Genomic DNA, 16,497 nt, shown 5'->3' with positions numbered 1-16,497 from the left:
GGAGACGCTTTTGTATGGAGAAGAAATGTTGTGGAAGTGTAGCCCCTTTGTTCCACTCTCAACTTTGCTGTTTATCTTTTATAGTTGTGTACACAAAAACTGCAGGGGTTGCAGATAGAAGTAAAACATGGAAAGAAGAAGAGTGTTTCTTGTCAGAAAGGAGTCTATTTTTGGTTTCTTTAAGTCAGACCTGGGCATTCTGCGGCCCACGGGCCGCATCCGGCCCTTTGTACGTCCCTGTCCGGCCCGCGTGAGGCCAATTATAAATTACAAAATACATTTTAAAAAGTATCTATTTCGAGTGTGCAATACAACGGTGCTGCTTTTGTTTTGAAAAGCGTTATTTGTATTACTTCCGTGTGGACGTATGCTCGTGCGCGCAGCGGCAATCACAAATACAAAATCAATTAAAAAAAACATCTTTGTCGTGCGTGCAATACAACTGTGCTGCTTTTATTTTGAAAAGTGTTATATGTGCGTATGTCCTGTGAGGGAAGGCGCACAGCGACAAGTGATGCCCGGTTATCCCCGAGACGCTAAAAAGAGAAAAGTTGATGACGAATGGCGTGTTTTAAAAAGACATGGACTGCCAAGTAAAGATAAAGCCGTGTGCTTAATTGTGGTACACACGTTGCTGTGTTTAAAGAATATAGTGTAACGACCTGCTGAAGTAGATGTTGTCTTCTTGAGTTGCGTAAATGAGGAGTGAGGAGATGTGCGTGTGGAAGGAACGAGATACGTTGAGCTGTGTTAGTATAGCTTGCTCAATAAAAGTTTAAAAATTGCGTCAGACTTGGTGTGCACTTCTTCTGGACGCTACAATTGGTGGCAGAAGTAAAACTTTGCGCATACTGCGCTGCTTGTGTGCTACGTCATCGGGAGGTACGTGCCACGTGAGGAGCTCGCCGCAAAGAGAGAGAGAGACAGAGAGAGAGAGAGAGACAGCGTTTACAGGTGCAGCCACGCTGCTTGCCACGGGGGGAATTCCGCCCTCAATGAAGACTCCCAGGTTTGATGGCAAGGCGAACTGGGAGGCATTTCATCCCACTTGTGACATCAATTGTAGCGTCCAGAAGAAGTGCACACCAAGTCTGACGCTCTTTTTAAACTTTTATTGAGCATGCTATACTAACACAGCTCAACTTATCTCGTTCTTTCCAAAAGGAAAACCAATCCTCACTCCTCATTTCCGCAACAGCAACGCTTCTTCCTTCTTCGCCAATCCCCTTACAGACGTGCTACGTTCACAACAAAGAGGATGCAGGATGAAGTGACAGAAATTGAAATTTTTGTATTGTAATATACATCAGGAAGTGTTGTGTAAGAAAGTGTTAAAAATAAAACCATCAAAAGCCATCTGCTTTTGTATAAAGATAAGTTAGGTTAAATGAAAATATTATTATTATCTATCTTACGGTATATCAAAAATAATTTGTGCAAAATTTAATTGAAATATTGTCGGTGTGGCCCTCCAGCAGTGCTCGGGTTGCTCATGCGGCCCCCGGTAAAAATTAATTGCCCACCCCTGCTTTAAGTACATTCTACATCTACACCATGGGTGTCCAAGCTTTTCCCCACTAGGCCGGATACTGAAAAATCTAAGAATGCCCATCGTGCCACATTGATACTTTATATTTTGTAAATCAACCCATTTTCTCCCCGTGACTGCGTGGGTTCCCTGCGGGTACTCCGGCTTCCTCCCACCTCCAAAGACATGCACCTGGGGATAGGCTGATTGGCAACACTAAATTGGCCCTAGTGTGTGAATGTGATTGTGAATGTTGTCTATCTGTGTTGGCACTGCGATGATGCAGTGTGTGGGTGTACTCCGCCTTCCGCCCGAATGCAGCTGAGATAGGCTCCAGCACCCCCCGCGACCCCGAAAGGGACAAGTGGTAGAAAATGTATGGATGGATGGAACCCATGTAGATATGATAACAAGTTAACTATACTGTAAAGGGGACCTATCATTAATTTAATCAACATTTAAAACACTTCCTTGTTGTCTAGATCAGGGGGTTCTTAACCTTTGCAACCTTGAGGCCCAACTCTTCCACTACAGAGGGGCCGGGGCCCTTTCAAATATAAACACTGGAATAGTAATCTTACTTTTGATTTTAATCATATTTAATAATTATATCTAACCTACTTACAGTTTACAACCTTGTCAAATGATATGAAGGCACGTGTTAATCACAGAGATTATTATTTATTTAACACTTAAACAAACATCAGGTTTAGGTCAGGCTGATTAGAAAAATAAGTACTAACCAAATATAATGCATAGGAAAAGACTCATAAACAACTGACATAAATAACTGACGAAAAAAGTATTTACATACAATTATGATGTGCTAGAATAAATAAACTAAATCAATAATGAATATGTTTATTAACTAAACTGTCAATAAAATTAAAGTGCAAAGAAAAATAGAGCTTCACCACTTTAGTCATATTTTTTGCGCTTAAGAAACTTCTCTATGACTTTAGCTCCAGACTTCTTATGTTTGTTTGATATTGTCATTACTGCCACAAGTGTCGAAAAAGTGTGTTACAACTGAGTACCGCTGCGGCTTATATGGACCACAGCTGAGTAAAATATATATTCTTGACAGCCCTCTAGGGGGCTTATGGTTAAGAAACACTGGTCTAAATAACCTGTATTGGATACAGTATGTTTTGGTTTGAAGTTTGCGCAAATTTTGCACCACAGTCAAGATTCTCCACGTGTTCCCAGATTGTAAATAAAACCGTGCCCCAATCCTCTCAAAAAGTATCCATCCAATCCAAATGTTCCCCTCATTTTGAGACTATTTTCAATAAAAAAAAATATTAAGATTACAGCATTTTACTTTTAATATTATGACTTTATTCTCTTAATATTTTGACCTTATTCTTGTGAAATTACTGCTCTTTTACCTCCATTTTGGCAGGTTTATTTTGTATTTTAGAATGTGCAGAGTGCTTATGGAAAAACAGCTGCTGGCTGCAAATAATGTACCTAAATACACTCAAATACCCCAAGGTGCATGTTGTGTACCTTTGTACCATATGTAGATATGTTAAAGTGTATACAAAAAACCAACCCAATTGACAATCTTTTTCAGTGTGAGTCATCAATAAGGACTGCAAAGTGACGAATGCTTCCCTTTTAGCTGCGTGCATGAATGTTGCTGTGGTTGTGTGTGCGTGTGATATTTTACACAGCGGCCAGAGAGAATGTCACCGCAGCCCACCAAATTCTACCCATGTGCAGCGTTACGTCTGCCATCACATTAAGTTTGACATGTACACAGACACACACTGTTTTGTCATTAGTGTTATCAACATTGTTTGTATATAGTGCACATCATCATCATCTCCCCATAGATAAGCCTGTCCAATATTGTTTATCATTTGGATTCTTTGGATGTTGTAACTGTTTGTTCTTGCCAACGGTCTGCAGAACTGTGGAGTGTTGTTTACAGATTTAGTCAGTAAGTGTTGAGTCATTGACAGTTTTGTAACATGTTGTGTGTCCTGGAATGTTGAGCACCAGACACTACAAACAGGACGTTTTGTGTGTTTGTCAAGATTTTAGTACATCCAAAATATATACCTATCACAAGTAAATCTTATGAAATAATCGATTTACAGTGAGCTTTACCAACAATTTTTGGGGGAGTATTGATGCCTCAAATGAAATGGCAGCAGTCTTGCAGCGCCATTTAGTGTCAAATCTGTGTAACTGCAACAAATATTCTCTCTGCAGGAGGTGGACATTGAAGGAAGGGTGCGTTTGGTGATGGAGAGCACCCTTACGGCCCGTGACAGGGTTGGTGTGCAGGACTTTCTCTTGCTGGAGAACCACAACAGTGAGGCAGCCTTTATAGAGAACCTGCGGCGGCGCTTCGGAGAAAACCTCATTTATGTAATAAAGCCCAGACCATCTTCTCTGAAGGGGCTTTTTTAATGTGTGATCTAATTCTTTCTGTGACTGTCTTGGCTCAGACATACATCGGATCAGTGTTGGTGTCAGTCAACCCTTACAAAGAGCTGGAGATTTACTCCAAGCCACAGATGGAACGCTACAGAGGAGTCAGCTTCTATGAAATATCACCTCACATGTGAGTGATGTCAAACTTTTTTTGTGATTTTTTTTCTCTACTGCCTGTACAAAGATTATTATTTTAAGTTTTGAAAACAGCTTATGCATATTTATACCACTACAGACTACAACCGCAATTGTGCCAGTTTAGGTAATTTTTGGCCTGGGAATTTTTTAGGACAAAATTTATATTTTAAGTCTTCAAGGAACCTAATTGTCACACCAGCTCACATTTACACGATATATTTAGTTCCCATTAAGTACCAAAAAGAGAATATTTGTATGTAATATTGTTAACAAATACATTCACGAAAAAGGCCTATTTACAAAATTCTCATAGTCACATCGACATCCCACTGGGGTGAGTTTTCCTTGTCCTCTGTACCGAGGATGTCGTTGTGACTTCAATCAATCAATCAATCAATGTTTATTTATATAGCCCTAAATCACAAAAGTCTCAAAGGGCTGCACAAGCCACAACGACATCCTCGGTACAGAGCCCACATAAGGGACGTCGATGTGAATGACTATGAGAAACCTTGGAGAGGACCGCATATGTGGGTAACCCCCCCTCTAAGTACAGTCTTTAGTGGATCTAACATAATAGTGAGAGTCCAGTCCATAGTGGGGCCAGCAGGAGACCATCCCGAGCGGAGACAGGTCAGCAGTGCAGAGATGTCCCCAACCGATGCACAGGCGATCGGTCCACCCCGGGTCCCAACTCCGGACAGCCAGCACTTCATCCATGGTCACCGGAACCGGAACAACCCGGCGAGGGGGCAGAGGAGAAAAGAAAACGGCAGATCAACTGGTCTAAAAAGGGGGTCTATTTAAAGGCTAGAGTATACAAATTAGTTTTAAGATGGGACTTAAATGCTTCTACTGAGGTAGCATCTCTAACTGTTACCGGGAGGGCATTCCATAGTACTGGAGCCCGAATAGAAAACGCTCTATAGCCCGCAGACTTTTTTTGGGCTCTGGGAATCACTAATAAGCCGGAGTTCTTTGAACGCAGATTTCTTGCCGGGACATATAGTACAATACAATCGGCAAGATAGGATGGAGCTTGACCGTGTAGTATTTTATACGTAAGTAGTAAAACCTTAAAGTCGCATCTTAAGTGCACAGGAAGCCAGTATAGGTGTAATATGATCAAACTTTCTTGTTCTTGTCAAGAGTCTAGCAGCCGCATTTTGTACCAACTGTAATCTTTTAATGCTTGACATAGGGAGACACGAAAATAATACGTTACAGTAATCGAGACGAGATGTAACGAACGCATGAATAATAATCTCAGTGTCGCCAGTGGACAAAATGGAACGAATTTTAGCGATATTACGGAGATGAAAGAAGGCTGTTTTAGTAACACTCTTAATGTGTGACTCAAACGAGAGAGTTGGGTCGAAGATAATATCCACATTTTTTACAGAGTCGCCTTGTGTAATTGTTTGGTTGTCAAATGTTAAGGTGGTATTATTAAATAGGTGTCGGTGTTGAGCAGGACCGATAATCAGCATTTCCGTTTTCTTAGTGTTGAGTTGCAAAAAGTTAGCGGACATCCATTGTTTAATTTCATTAAGACACGCCTCCAGCTGACTACAATCCGGCGTGTTGGTCAGCTTTAGGGGCATGTAGAGTTGGGTGTCATCAGCATAACAGTGAAAGCTAACACCGTATTTGCGTATGATGTCACCTAGCGGCAGCATGTAAATACTAAAGAGTGCAGGGCCAAGAACCGAACCCTGGGGCACTCCGCACGTTACCTTAACATAGTCCGATGTCACATTGTTATGGGAGACGCACTGCATCCTGTCAGTAAGATAAGAGTTAAACCAAGACAAGGCTAAGTCTGACATACCAATACGAGACTTGTGCAGCCCTTTGTGACACTTGTGATTTAGGGCTATATAAATAAACATTGATTGATTGATTGATTGAATATGATCTAGTATTGTAACAAAAATGTTATCATATATTCCAAAAAATTAAAAAAAAATCTTAAATATCTGCTTGACTTATGAGTTAAAAGCAAGTTATCCATCAAATTATACATAGTAAAATTATCAAATGCAAATGAGGCAATTCCTGAAGGTATTGCTTGTGAATGCTCCAATGCTGAAGTTGAACTGAAATGCTGATAGAATGTAGTATAAATGTAAGAATAGTTTGAATGTGGAAATGGTTTTAATGTTAAAGAGCTGACGCTGAACTGAAATGCTAATGAAATGTAGGAGGAATGTAGAAATGGTTTGAATGTTGAAATTGTTTAAATGCTGAAATTGTTTTAATGGTGAAATGGTTTGACAGTTGAAAAGCTGACACTAAACTGAAATGGTAATTGAATGTAAGGTGAATGTAGAAATGGTTTGAATGTTGAAATTGTTTAAATGCTGAAATTGTTTGAAAGTTGAAAAGCTGACGTTAAACTGAAATACTAGTGAAATATAGAAATGGTTTGAAAGTTGAAATAGAAGGTTTGAGAGGTGACGAGCAGAAGCTGTACTGAAATGTAGTATAAATCTTGGTATAGTTCGGAAAGTTAGCATATTTCAAGAAGTTACAAAGTAACATATTCTATATATTTTAGCTGTAGATGTATCACATTAGCTAAATTGCTGGCATAAAAACTCAGCATGCTAAAAGGGTAACAGCTAGCATAATTGTAACATGGCCCCAAGTAACGAAATACATTATTATTAGGTTTACAATGTAGAGTATTTTCTAAAATGCTTGAATTTTTTTTTTAGCTTGCTAACATTAACATGCTAACATTAACATTCTAACAGATAAAGAGCTAACCTACGTCTAAGATGGAGGCAAGTAACAAAATACATGCTTTTTTAGGTTAAAAATACAAAACCATGTAAAAATGCTAGCATAAAACATTAACATGTTAACATTAGTGAGGTAACAGTGAAACAGCTAGCATACTTTTAATATGGCACTAAGTAACAGAATCCATGTTAAAAATTACGAAATTAGCTAAAATGCTAGCATAAAATGTTAGCATGCCAACATTAGCATGGTAACAGGGGAACAGCTAGCATACTTTTAAGATGGCACCAAGTAACGGAATCCATGATTATTAGGTTTAAAAAGTACAAAATTAGCTAAAATGCTAGCATAAAACAATGGCGTGCTAATATTAACATGCCAAAATTAGCATACTAATAGGTGAAAGGCTAGCATATCTTTAAGATGGCGCCAAGTAACGAAATCCAAGACTATTGGGTTAAAAAGTATAAAATTAGCTGAAATGCTAGCATAAACTGTTTGCATTATAACAGTAGCATGATAACAGGGGAATAGCTAACATACTTCTAAGAAGGCACCAAGTAACAAAATCCATAATTATTAGATTTAAAACGTTAAAATTTCAAAAATGTTAGCATGCTAATATTAGCACACTAATAAAATCATGCTAACAGTTGAAAGGCTAGCCTACTTCTAAGACGGCGCCAAGTGACGGAATCCATGACTATTAAGTTAAAAAGTAAGAAATCAGCTAAAATGATAAAATGCCAAGATGGCGCCACGTAATAAAATTCATGAGCTGAACATGTTGGTGTTAGAACTATTTAAATCGGTTGAGAAATGTGGGAATTGTGGTACTTGGAAAAATATCCTACTCATTTCAGTGAGAATTTCCTGGTAATTTGAGATTTTCAGAAAAAGCATGAATTTCTTGCAGGCGATAAATCGCATCAATGTCCTAAATAGACTGAATTGGTTAGTGTTGGAATGGTTTGAATCTGTGAAGAAATGTGTTAGTAGTGACAATTTATAATTGAATAATAAATAGTGTTATAGAATTTCAGGAATTTGTCAATTTCAGAAAAACATGAAATTGGTGTAGAACTTGGGAAAGTGTTAGTTTGAATTTCCAGGATGAGTGGAATGTGTTGATGTTGGCATGGTTTAAATAGGTTGAAAAATGTGGGAATTGTGCAACTTGGAAAAATGTCCAATTCATTTCCATGGGAACTTCCTGGAAATTTAGGAATTTCTGGAAAAGCAGTATTTTTTTGAAAATGACTAAGGGCATTAATGTCCTGAATGAGCTGAATTGGTTGGTGTTGGAATTGTTTAACTCGGTCCCAAAATGTTGAAGTACTAACACTTTTTAATTGAATAATGGTTTTATGGAATTCTTGAAATTTCTGGAAAAACGGGAATATTTTTAGTTCCTAAACCAACTTGGTTTTCTGTTCAGTTCAGTTTCAGTTTATTTAGAACATGCATACGATACAATGTAATTCATCACATATTTCCAGTTGTTTCATTACAGCATGTTTGAAAAGGAGTAGGAAGAAGCTGAGCTTATTTAATCTTACCCCTTTTCATACCATAGCAATGTTATCCTTTTTTCTTGTTCTCTGTAACATAACAGTGAACAAATAAATAATATACCATAGTAAGTAAACACATATTAAATACATAAAATTTATCTTTCTCTCTGACTCGTTTGGGGCGGGGGATCCTTTGAATGAAGGGTTTTCTTTTCAACATGTAAGACACAATACAGATACAATTCTGAAAACAACACATCTGGAAAGGTTTGCATGTATTAATCTCTACACACCAACTATAAGACGGTTTCATACTTTATTTTAAAGGAAAATGAATGTAAAGAATGATTTGTTGTTAGTAATTAGTTCTTTGTTCCTCTTTTTGTTTGATGCATTATTAAGTCTCGTCACTGTTAGTAATCAGAATGCTGACCTGAGTCTTACGTTGTTTTCATTCAGCTATGCGGTTGCAGACAACACCTACCGGGCCATGAAGACCACATGGAGGGATCAATGTATTCTTATATCAGGGGAGAGTGGCTCAGGAAAAACAGAAGCTTCCAAGAAGATCCTCCTCTACTATGCTGTTACCTGTCCCACTCATGATCACATGACCACCCTTGGAGACCGCCTACTTCAGTCCAACCCTGTTCTGGAGGTATTTCATCAAACTGTACAATGCTTAATTAAGGTACTGTTATACATAGGTTGCCTTTTTATCATTATACTCTCTTGTTTTGCACAGGCATTCGGCAATGCAAAAACACTAAGGAATGACAACTCCAGTCGGTTTGGAAAATATATGGATGTTCAGTTTGACTTCGAGGTAAACCGTTATTTTAGCCTTTTTGCAGCATACCAGAAACATTGAGCCACCATTATAACCATAATTATAATAATAACATGGATTTCCACAAAGTTCTAAGACTGATGTATCAAAAAATATATTTCAAACTACAAGTAATTCCCCTGGAGTCTAACGCACTTTCCCAGCCATCACTGCCACACCTTGATGCACTCCTGGAAGGATTCTTATGGGATCCTGCGTAGCTCCGTCCTCCCGGCCAAAATTGATGTCATCCAAGTTTTTAAAACGGGTCTCCTTAATAATTCCCTTGAGCTTGGAATAAAGGAAAAAAGTCACAGCTAATCAGGGGAGGTTGCTTCTGCATGGCGACGTTCTTTTCAGGCAGGAACCGGCAGATGCTGAGAGCATTGTGAGCAGGCCTGCCACCAGGGATGAAATTGGGATTCCATAAGCGGGAGGGACACAACTGGCTTGCGTACAGGGGGCCTGGCTTCAAGGGAGTAGATGCATGTTTTGAAGTAATATGAATGGGGAAACAACAGTTAGGTTGGGGTTAGGTTAGGGGTTTGGGGTTGGGGTTAGAAGGTTAGAGTGTAAGGTTTGAATTTGTGGTTAAGGTTAGGGCATTGTTAGTGGATTAAAATATCAAATGGTTAGGGTTAGGATTAGACCCCCTAACCCCAACCCTACCCCTGACCCTGGCTGGGAATCGAACAAAACAAAACAAAAGACACTGCGCTATCAAGAATAGCAAACGTTTCGACTGAAATTTGCATTCTTATTCTGTTAGCGCAAGTTTTCGTCAACAACATAACTACCTTGGAGTGGAGCACTAGATTCCTCTTGTGTGGCTTTTTATTTGGCTTATATGTTCGTGATCCATATTGCTGTGTGGAGGCTAACTCACTCTTATCTGCTGATTGGTCAGCTGCTGTGTGTTGTCAATTAGTGTCATGTTGGCTAGAAAACAGCTCCAGAAAGCCAATCAACAAGCTTGTAGGCGGCCTAAAGAGACAAGTTTCAGCCTGAGTAGCCGTTTTCTGCCTGGTGCTAGTGTCTCCATTCAATAGCAAAACAATATCTTTGGACGTTTTGGACAAAGTGCAGGGGACAAAAACAGCCTTTTGGAAAAGGGCAGGGCCCTGTCCTCCTGCTTCCAAATTACATATTTTCCTGCCTCAACTCTCACTTCTTCCTGCACACCAAAAGCTGCAGGACGTTTAAACAATAATTATGATAATAATACTAATGCACTTTTTTGAGATATAAATTGCACTTTACAATAAGAAGTGAGAACCCATTATTCATTCATTCCACATTCACACATAGTGGTGGTAAACTACATTTTTACTGACGGAACATCAACCAGTCCTGGAGCATTTCTGACACACATTGTATACCACTGTTCAAGGAAGATCTCATATCTATTTCCATTTTAGGGAGCACCAGTTGGTGGCCACATCCTTAATTACCTGCTGGAGAAATCTCGGGTAGTCCACCAAAATCACGGAGAAAGAAACTTCCACATCTTCTACCAGCTTCTAGATGGTGGGAGCAGTGACCTGCTTCAGACGCTTGATCTTGAACGAAACCCTCAGAACTACCAATATCTGGTTAAGGTGCGTAGTGCCAAAGTGTCCTCGGTTTAGCCTGGGATTGTGGTGTGTGTGATGCTGAGTCATCTTGATCAGGGAAGCTGTTCCAGAGTCAGCTCCGTGAGTGACAAGAATAATTGGAAAGTCGTGATGAATGCCCTGCCTGTTATTGGCTTCACTGAGGAAGACATACAGGTTAGTCAAAATGTTCTGTACGCTGTCTTCATCCAGACTATGTTTCTTAGAACCTTGTTTGATTTCAATATTATTTGTCCTCATTTCAGAATGTGTTGAACATCATTGCCAGCATTCTCCATCTGGGAAACACTCAGTTTGGAGAAGGAGAGGAAGGCGAGGCGCACATTACCACTGAGACGCCATTAGCGAATGTTGCAAAGGTCAGTATGTTTTCACAAGTATTAGTAATATGCGCAAATAATTGGAGGAACAGATGTGTTCTTGTTTTTCAGCTGCTGGGTGTTGATGCCTCAGCTTTGAGCAATGCTCTTACTCACAAGAAGCTCATCACCAAGGAGGAGGAGGTAAAGGTCCTATTGTTCTTGGTCTGAGCGTTTGGCCTGTGGTTTTATAGTTTATTACCTTTCTTGCATTACAGGTGATCATCCCACTGAATTTTGAGCAGGCAATGTCAGCCCGAGACGCCTTAGCCAAAGCCGTCTATGGTCGTACTTTCACTTGGTTGGTGGAGAAGATTAACCAATCACTAGCTCTGAAGGTGCAGTCATTGCTCCCACAGCAACACAAAGACAGCGGTGACCATTCCCTGATGTCCATTGTTAACTTTATTGTTATGCAGGATGACATGTACCACAGCAATAAAGCCTTCCCAGTCATAGGGCTTCTAGACATCTATGGCTTTGAGGTCCTAGAGCACAACAGGTCTGAGTAACGTTCATTTCTCGTTCATCTGTTCTTCGGCACTATTTTGTCACCTTTTCTCTCTTCTTTCTATATAGTTTCGAGCAGTTCTGCATCAACTATTGCAGTGAGAAGCTCCAGCAGCTCTTTATCGAGCTCACTCTCAGATCTGAGCAAGAGGAATACACAACAGAGGGGATAGCAGTGAGTACATATTTTGATCTGTCATTGAAAGCCATAAGGCTCGAAAGGCCACGTGATTTTGCAATGCATTGTGGGGCTGGGTCGTCATACTTGTTGGACAAAGGCTTTGTTTACAATGCTGTTCAATTCTGTCTACAGAGCCCCTAAAAACATCCAAACACCTCCATTTGGGTTTTATATACATGATGTTTTTATATATGTAATGTAGTAACAGGCACATTAATACTAACATTTAATATTTACGTATTTTTTACTCATTTTAAGCATTCACAATGCTTTAATTTGAAAAACGCATCACGATGTTTGCTTTTTTTTTCTTCATCACTGATTATTACTTACTGCAGACTTTATGAGAGCCAACAAACATAATAAGCAAGGTCTGCTGTCATTAATGCCGACTGCTAGGATTTTCATATATTCCCATTTAGATAAAACATGTCTCATAATCCTCCCAAAGGAGCAGGGTGGGTGGGCGAAGAAACTAGCGCTTTTCGTGTCTTTCTTACCAGTTCCAGATCCTAAATGGCTGTGAAAGTGTCCCAACTTGTCGCATTACAAGACGTCCCATGTCCAGGTGAGATGCATGACTCATGATCTAGAGTAAACTTACAGGGAGCAAAGAAGCGAGAAAGCAGCAGACCACTTGATGTTAACAAAGGGACCCACGGAAGTGACTGTCTGCGTTAGCGCTTATGATAACAATATCTTTTTTACTATAATAATCAATTACTTGGTTGTTATTCAAGTCACAAAATGTAAATGGAGTATTGTTTGCGCTTTTTGAATGGTTATTTATTGAATTTTATGAGTGAAATAGTGGAGCCCCCATTGGCTCCGCTGTAAGTGGACCGTTATTTTAATATTTATTTAATATTTCGAATGCATTAAAAAAAATCCATCCGTCGTTATGTCTTTCAAAATAATTGTGAACGATAGGCAAAATAAAAAGCCCATTTCCCCTTTAAGCTGAGTCTTCTATTCAGCCATATAAATAAGCAAGTCAGAGTCCAGCAAGACCCACAATGCAATGCGTTTCCACGTCTCGTTTTCAAGCCCTATACGTTTGACATATTTCCATGCCAATATAATATTCCTTTAGTGGGAGATGGTGCCATACTTTGACAACAAGATCATTTGTGACCTGATAGAAGAGAAGCACAAGGGTATCATCTCCATTTTGGTGTGTATCTAATCTCCATTTCTAAATGCTGTGTCTCATTGTCATCAGTTAAGTAGTGTTTGCGTCTTGCAGAACGAAGAGTGCCTGAGACCCGGAGAGACGAGTGATGCCTCATTTTTAGAGAAATTGGAGGACACACTTGGCAACCATCCCCATTTTGTCACGTATGATTGAACATTATCAAAGTACTACTACCTCCGATATCTACAGGAGACGCAATATGTACAGTATGTATTTCTGTGTGTCTTGCAGTCATAAGCTGGCAAATGGGAAAACTCGGAAGGTAATGAGTAGAGTGGAGTTCAGGCTGCTGCACTATGCTGGGGAAGTCAACTACAATGTCAACGGTAAGCATCCCCTCACACATTAAGACATTTTTCACCTGATGTACTCAAAGTTTGCGTGTATTAAAACACATGCAAACTTGATAGCACACGCAAAGCTGATCTACAAGACGTGCAAAGTGGATTGCGACTTATAAGTAAGCAGAATAAGACGTGCAATACATTTTGCGTTTCTCCATCCGTCCATCCTTTTTTTTCCGCTTATCCAAAGTTGGGTCGCGGGAGCAGCAGCCTCAGCAGAGAACCCCAGACTTCGCTCTCCCCAGCTACTTCGTCCAGCTTTTCCCTGGGTATCCCGAGGCGTTCTAGGGCCAGCTGGGAGACATAGTCTTTTTACCGTGTCCTGGGTCTTCCTCATGGTCTCCTACCGGTCGGACGTGCCCTAAACACCTCCTCAAGGAGGCGTTCAGGTGGCATTCTGACTAGATACCCTCATCTGGCTCCTCTCAATATGGAGGAGCAGCGGCTTTACTGTGAGTTCCTCACGAATGACAGAGCTTCTCACCCTATCTCTAAGAAAGAGCCTGGCCACCTGAAGGAGGAAACTCATTTCGGCCGCTTGTACCCGTGATCTTGTCCTTTCAGTCATAACCTAAAGCTCATGACCATAGGTGAGAATAGGGACGTAAATCGACTGGTAAATTAAATAAATAATAAATGATAAATGGGTTATACTTGTATAGCGCTTTTCTACCTTCAAGGTACTCAAAGCGCTTTGATAGTATTTCCACATTCACCCATTCACACACACATTCACACACTGATGGCGGGAGCTGCCATGCAAGGCGCTAACCAGCAGCCATCAGGAGCAAGGGTGAAGTGTCTTGCCCAAGGACACAACGGACGTGACTAGGATGGTAGAAGGTGGGGATTGAACCCCAGTAACCAGCAACCCTCCGATTGCTGGCACGGCCACTCTAACAACTTCGCCACGCCGCCCCTGAGAGCTTTGCTTTCCGGCTCAGCTCTTTCTTCACGACGACAGATCAATACAAGGTTCGCATCACTGCAGACGCCGCACCGATCCACTTGTCGATCCCACAAACCACTCTTCCCTCACTTGTGAACCAGATCCTGAGGTACTTGAACTCCTCCACTTGGGGCAGGATCTCCTCCCTAACCCGGAGATGGCACGCCACCCTTTTCCAGGCAAGAACCATCGACTAGGACCTGGAAGTGCTGATTTTCACCCCAGTCGCTTTACATCCTGGCCAGATGAAGCCATCAGGACCGCATCATCCGCGAAAAGTAGAGACCTAATCCTGCAGCCACTAAACCGGATCCCCTCAATGCCCTGACTGCACCTAGATAATTCTGTCCATAAATGTTGTAAACAGAATCAGTGACAAAGGGCATCCCCGGCGGAATACAACCCTCACTGGAAACGGGTCGGACCAAGCTCTACCACTAATCATACAGGGATCAGACCGCCACAATCAGGCGGTCCGAAAACCCATACCCTCTGAGCACTCTCCACAGGACTTCCCAAGGGACACGGTCGAATGCCTTCTCGAAGTCCAAAAAACAAATGTAGACTGGTTGGGCAAACTCCCATGCTCCCTCAGGGTTTCTACAGAGAGTATATAGTTGGTGCACAGTTCAACAACCAGGACGAAAACCACACTGCTCCTCCTAAATCCAATGTTCGAGTATCCGGCGTAGCCTCCTCTCCAGTACACCTGAATAAACCTTACAGGGAAGGCTTAGGAGTGTGGTCCCACAATTGTTGGAACACACCCTCTGGTTCCCCTTTTTAAATAGAAGAACCACCACTCCAGTCTGCCAATCCAGAGGGACAGCTACCATTGTCCACGCAATGCTGCAGAGTCTTGTCATTTAAGACAGCCCCACAGCATCCAGAGCCTTAAGGAACTCCGGGCGGATCTCATCTAACCCTGAGGCCCTGCAACCAAGAAGCTTTTTAACTACCTCGGCAACCTCAGTCCCAGAAATAGGAGAGCCCACCACAGAGTCCCCAGGCACTGCTTCCTGATTGGAAGATGTGTAGGTGGGATTGAGGAGGTCTTCAAAGTATTACTTCCACCAATCCACAACATCCCCAGTTGACATCAGCAGCACACGGTCCCCACTTTACATGGTGTTGACAGTGCACTGCTTCTCCCTTATGAGGTGGTGGATGGTGGTCCAGAATCGCTTTGAAGCCTTACGAAAGTCGTTCTCCATGGCTTCTCCGAACTCCTCCCATGTCTGAGTTTTTGCCTCTGCAACCACCAAAGCTGCACACCGCTTGGCCTGTCGGTACCTGTTTGCTGCCGCCGGGGTCCCATGAGCCAAAAAGACCCGATAGGACTCCTTCTGGGCTCCTTCAGCTTGATGGCATCTCTTACCATACCTGGGATTATCGCCACGGCAAGCACCGACCACCTTGCGGCCACAGCTCCGATTGGCTGCCTCGACAATAGAGGCATGGAACATGGTCCACTCGGACTCAATGTCCAGCGCCTGCCTAGTAACATGTTTAGTTATTCTGGAGGTGGAAATTGAAACTCTCTCTGACGGGAGACTCTGCCAGACGTTCCCAGCAGACCTGTCAGGTCTGTCCGGCATCTTCCCCCACCATGGGAGCCAACTCACCACCAGGTGGTGATCAGTTGAAAGCTCCGCCCCTCACACGTTTGTTTCCAGAAACAGGAAGTACGTTGCTATGGGAACCGAAATCAATGTGCTGAGGAAATTAGCTCCGGTAATGCTTGGAATGACCAAAATAGGGTTAATATTTTACATATTACAAATTGTTATGAACCTGTCTGTTACTAAATATATATACAGTATACTTGCAGTGTGTATATTAGGGCTGGGAATCTTTGGGTGTCCCACGATTCGATTCAAAATCGATTCTAGGGGTCACGATTCGATTCAAAATCGATTTTTTTTTTTCAATTCAAAACGATTCTCGATTCAAAAACGATTTTTTTTTAAAAAAAAAATATTTTTTTTTTGAAAACAATACACAACAATACCATAATAATGCAATACAATTTAATTTTGGAGTTCTGAACTTGTAATTTCTTGCAGTGTTTATTAAGTGGTAATATGTCACATTTGTCCCAATTAACTTTATACCCTGATAAACAGCCATATTCAGTGATG

At 41.2% G+C, this 16,497-nt stretch overlaps 1 protein-coding gene across 2 annotated transcripts in view; it reads left to right on the top strand.

Moving 5' to 3' along the window:
- The window catches only part of LOC133650567 (unconventional myosin-Ic-like), a 38,821-nt gene that overhangs the window by 4,652 nt on the left and 17,672 nt on the right, over nucleotides 1-16,497 (top strand). For both annotated transcript variants that reach the window (XM_062047952.1, XM_062047953.1), the window contains exons 2-15: nucleotides 3,752-3,910; nucleotides 3,991-4,106; nucleotides 8,836-9,034; nucleotides 9,122-9,202; nucleotides 10,624-10,803; nucleotides 10,876-10,974; nucleotides 11,064-11,177; nucleotides 11,250-11,321; nucleotides 11,396-11,515; nucleotides 11,597-11,679; nucleotides 11,757-11,862; nucleotides 12,962-13,042; nucleotides 13,115-13,206; nucleotides 13,295-13,389. In XM_062047952.1, coding sequence (XP_061903936.1) covers nucleotides 3,752-3,910; nucleotides 3,991-4,106; nucleotides 8,836-9,034; nucleotides 9,122-9,202; nucleotides 10,624-10,803; nucleotides 10,876-10,974; nucleotides 11,064-11,177; nucleotides 11,250-11,321; nucleotides 11,396-11,515; nucleotides 11,597-11,679; nucleotides 11,757-11,862; nucleotides 12,962-13,042; nucleotides 13,115-13,206; nucleotides 13,295-13,389 — 1,597 coding nt within the window. The remainder of the gene's footprint in view (nucleotides 1-3,751; nucleotides 3,911-3,990; nucleotides 4,107-8,835; nucleotides 9,035-9,121; nucleotides 9,203-10,623; nucleotides 10,804-10,875; nucleotides 10,975-11,063; nucleotides 11,178-11,249; nucleotides 11,322-11,395; nucleotides 11,516-11,596; nucleotides 11,680-11,756; nucleotides 11,863-12,961; nucleotides 13,043-13,114; nucleotides 13,207-13,294; nucleotides 13,390-16,497) is intronic.

Source organism: Entelurus aequoreus, linkage group LG05 (genome assembly GCF_033978785.1).
Source record: "Entelurus aequoreus isolate RoL-2023_Sb linkage group LG05, RoL_Eaeq_v1.1, whole genome shotgun sequence".
Taxonomy (NCBI): Eukaryota; Metazoa; Chordata; class Actinopteri; order Syngnathiformes; family Syngnathidae; genus Entelurus; species Entelurus aequoreus.
The sequence above is the reverse complement of the archived record's forward strand: the minus strand, read 5'-3'. Positions and strand labels throughout refer to the sequence as shown.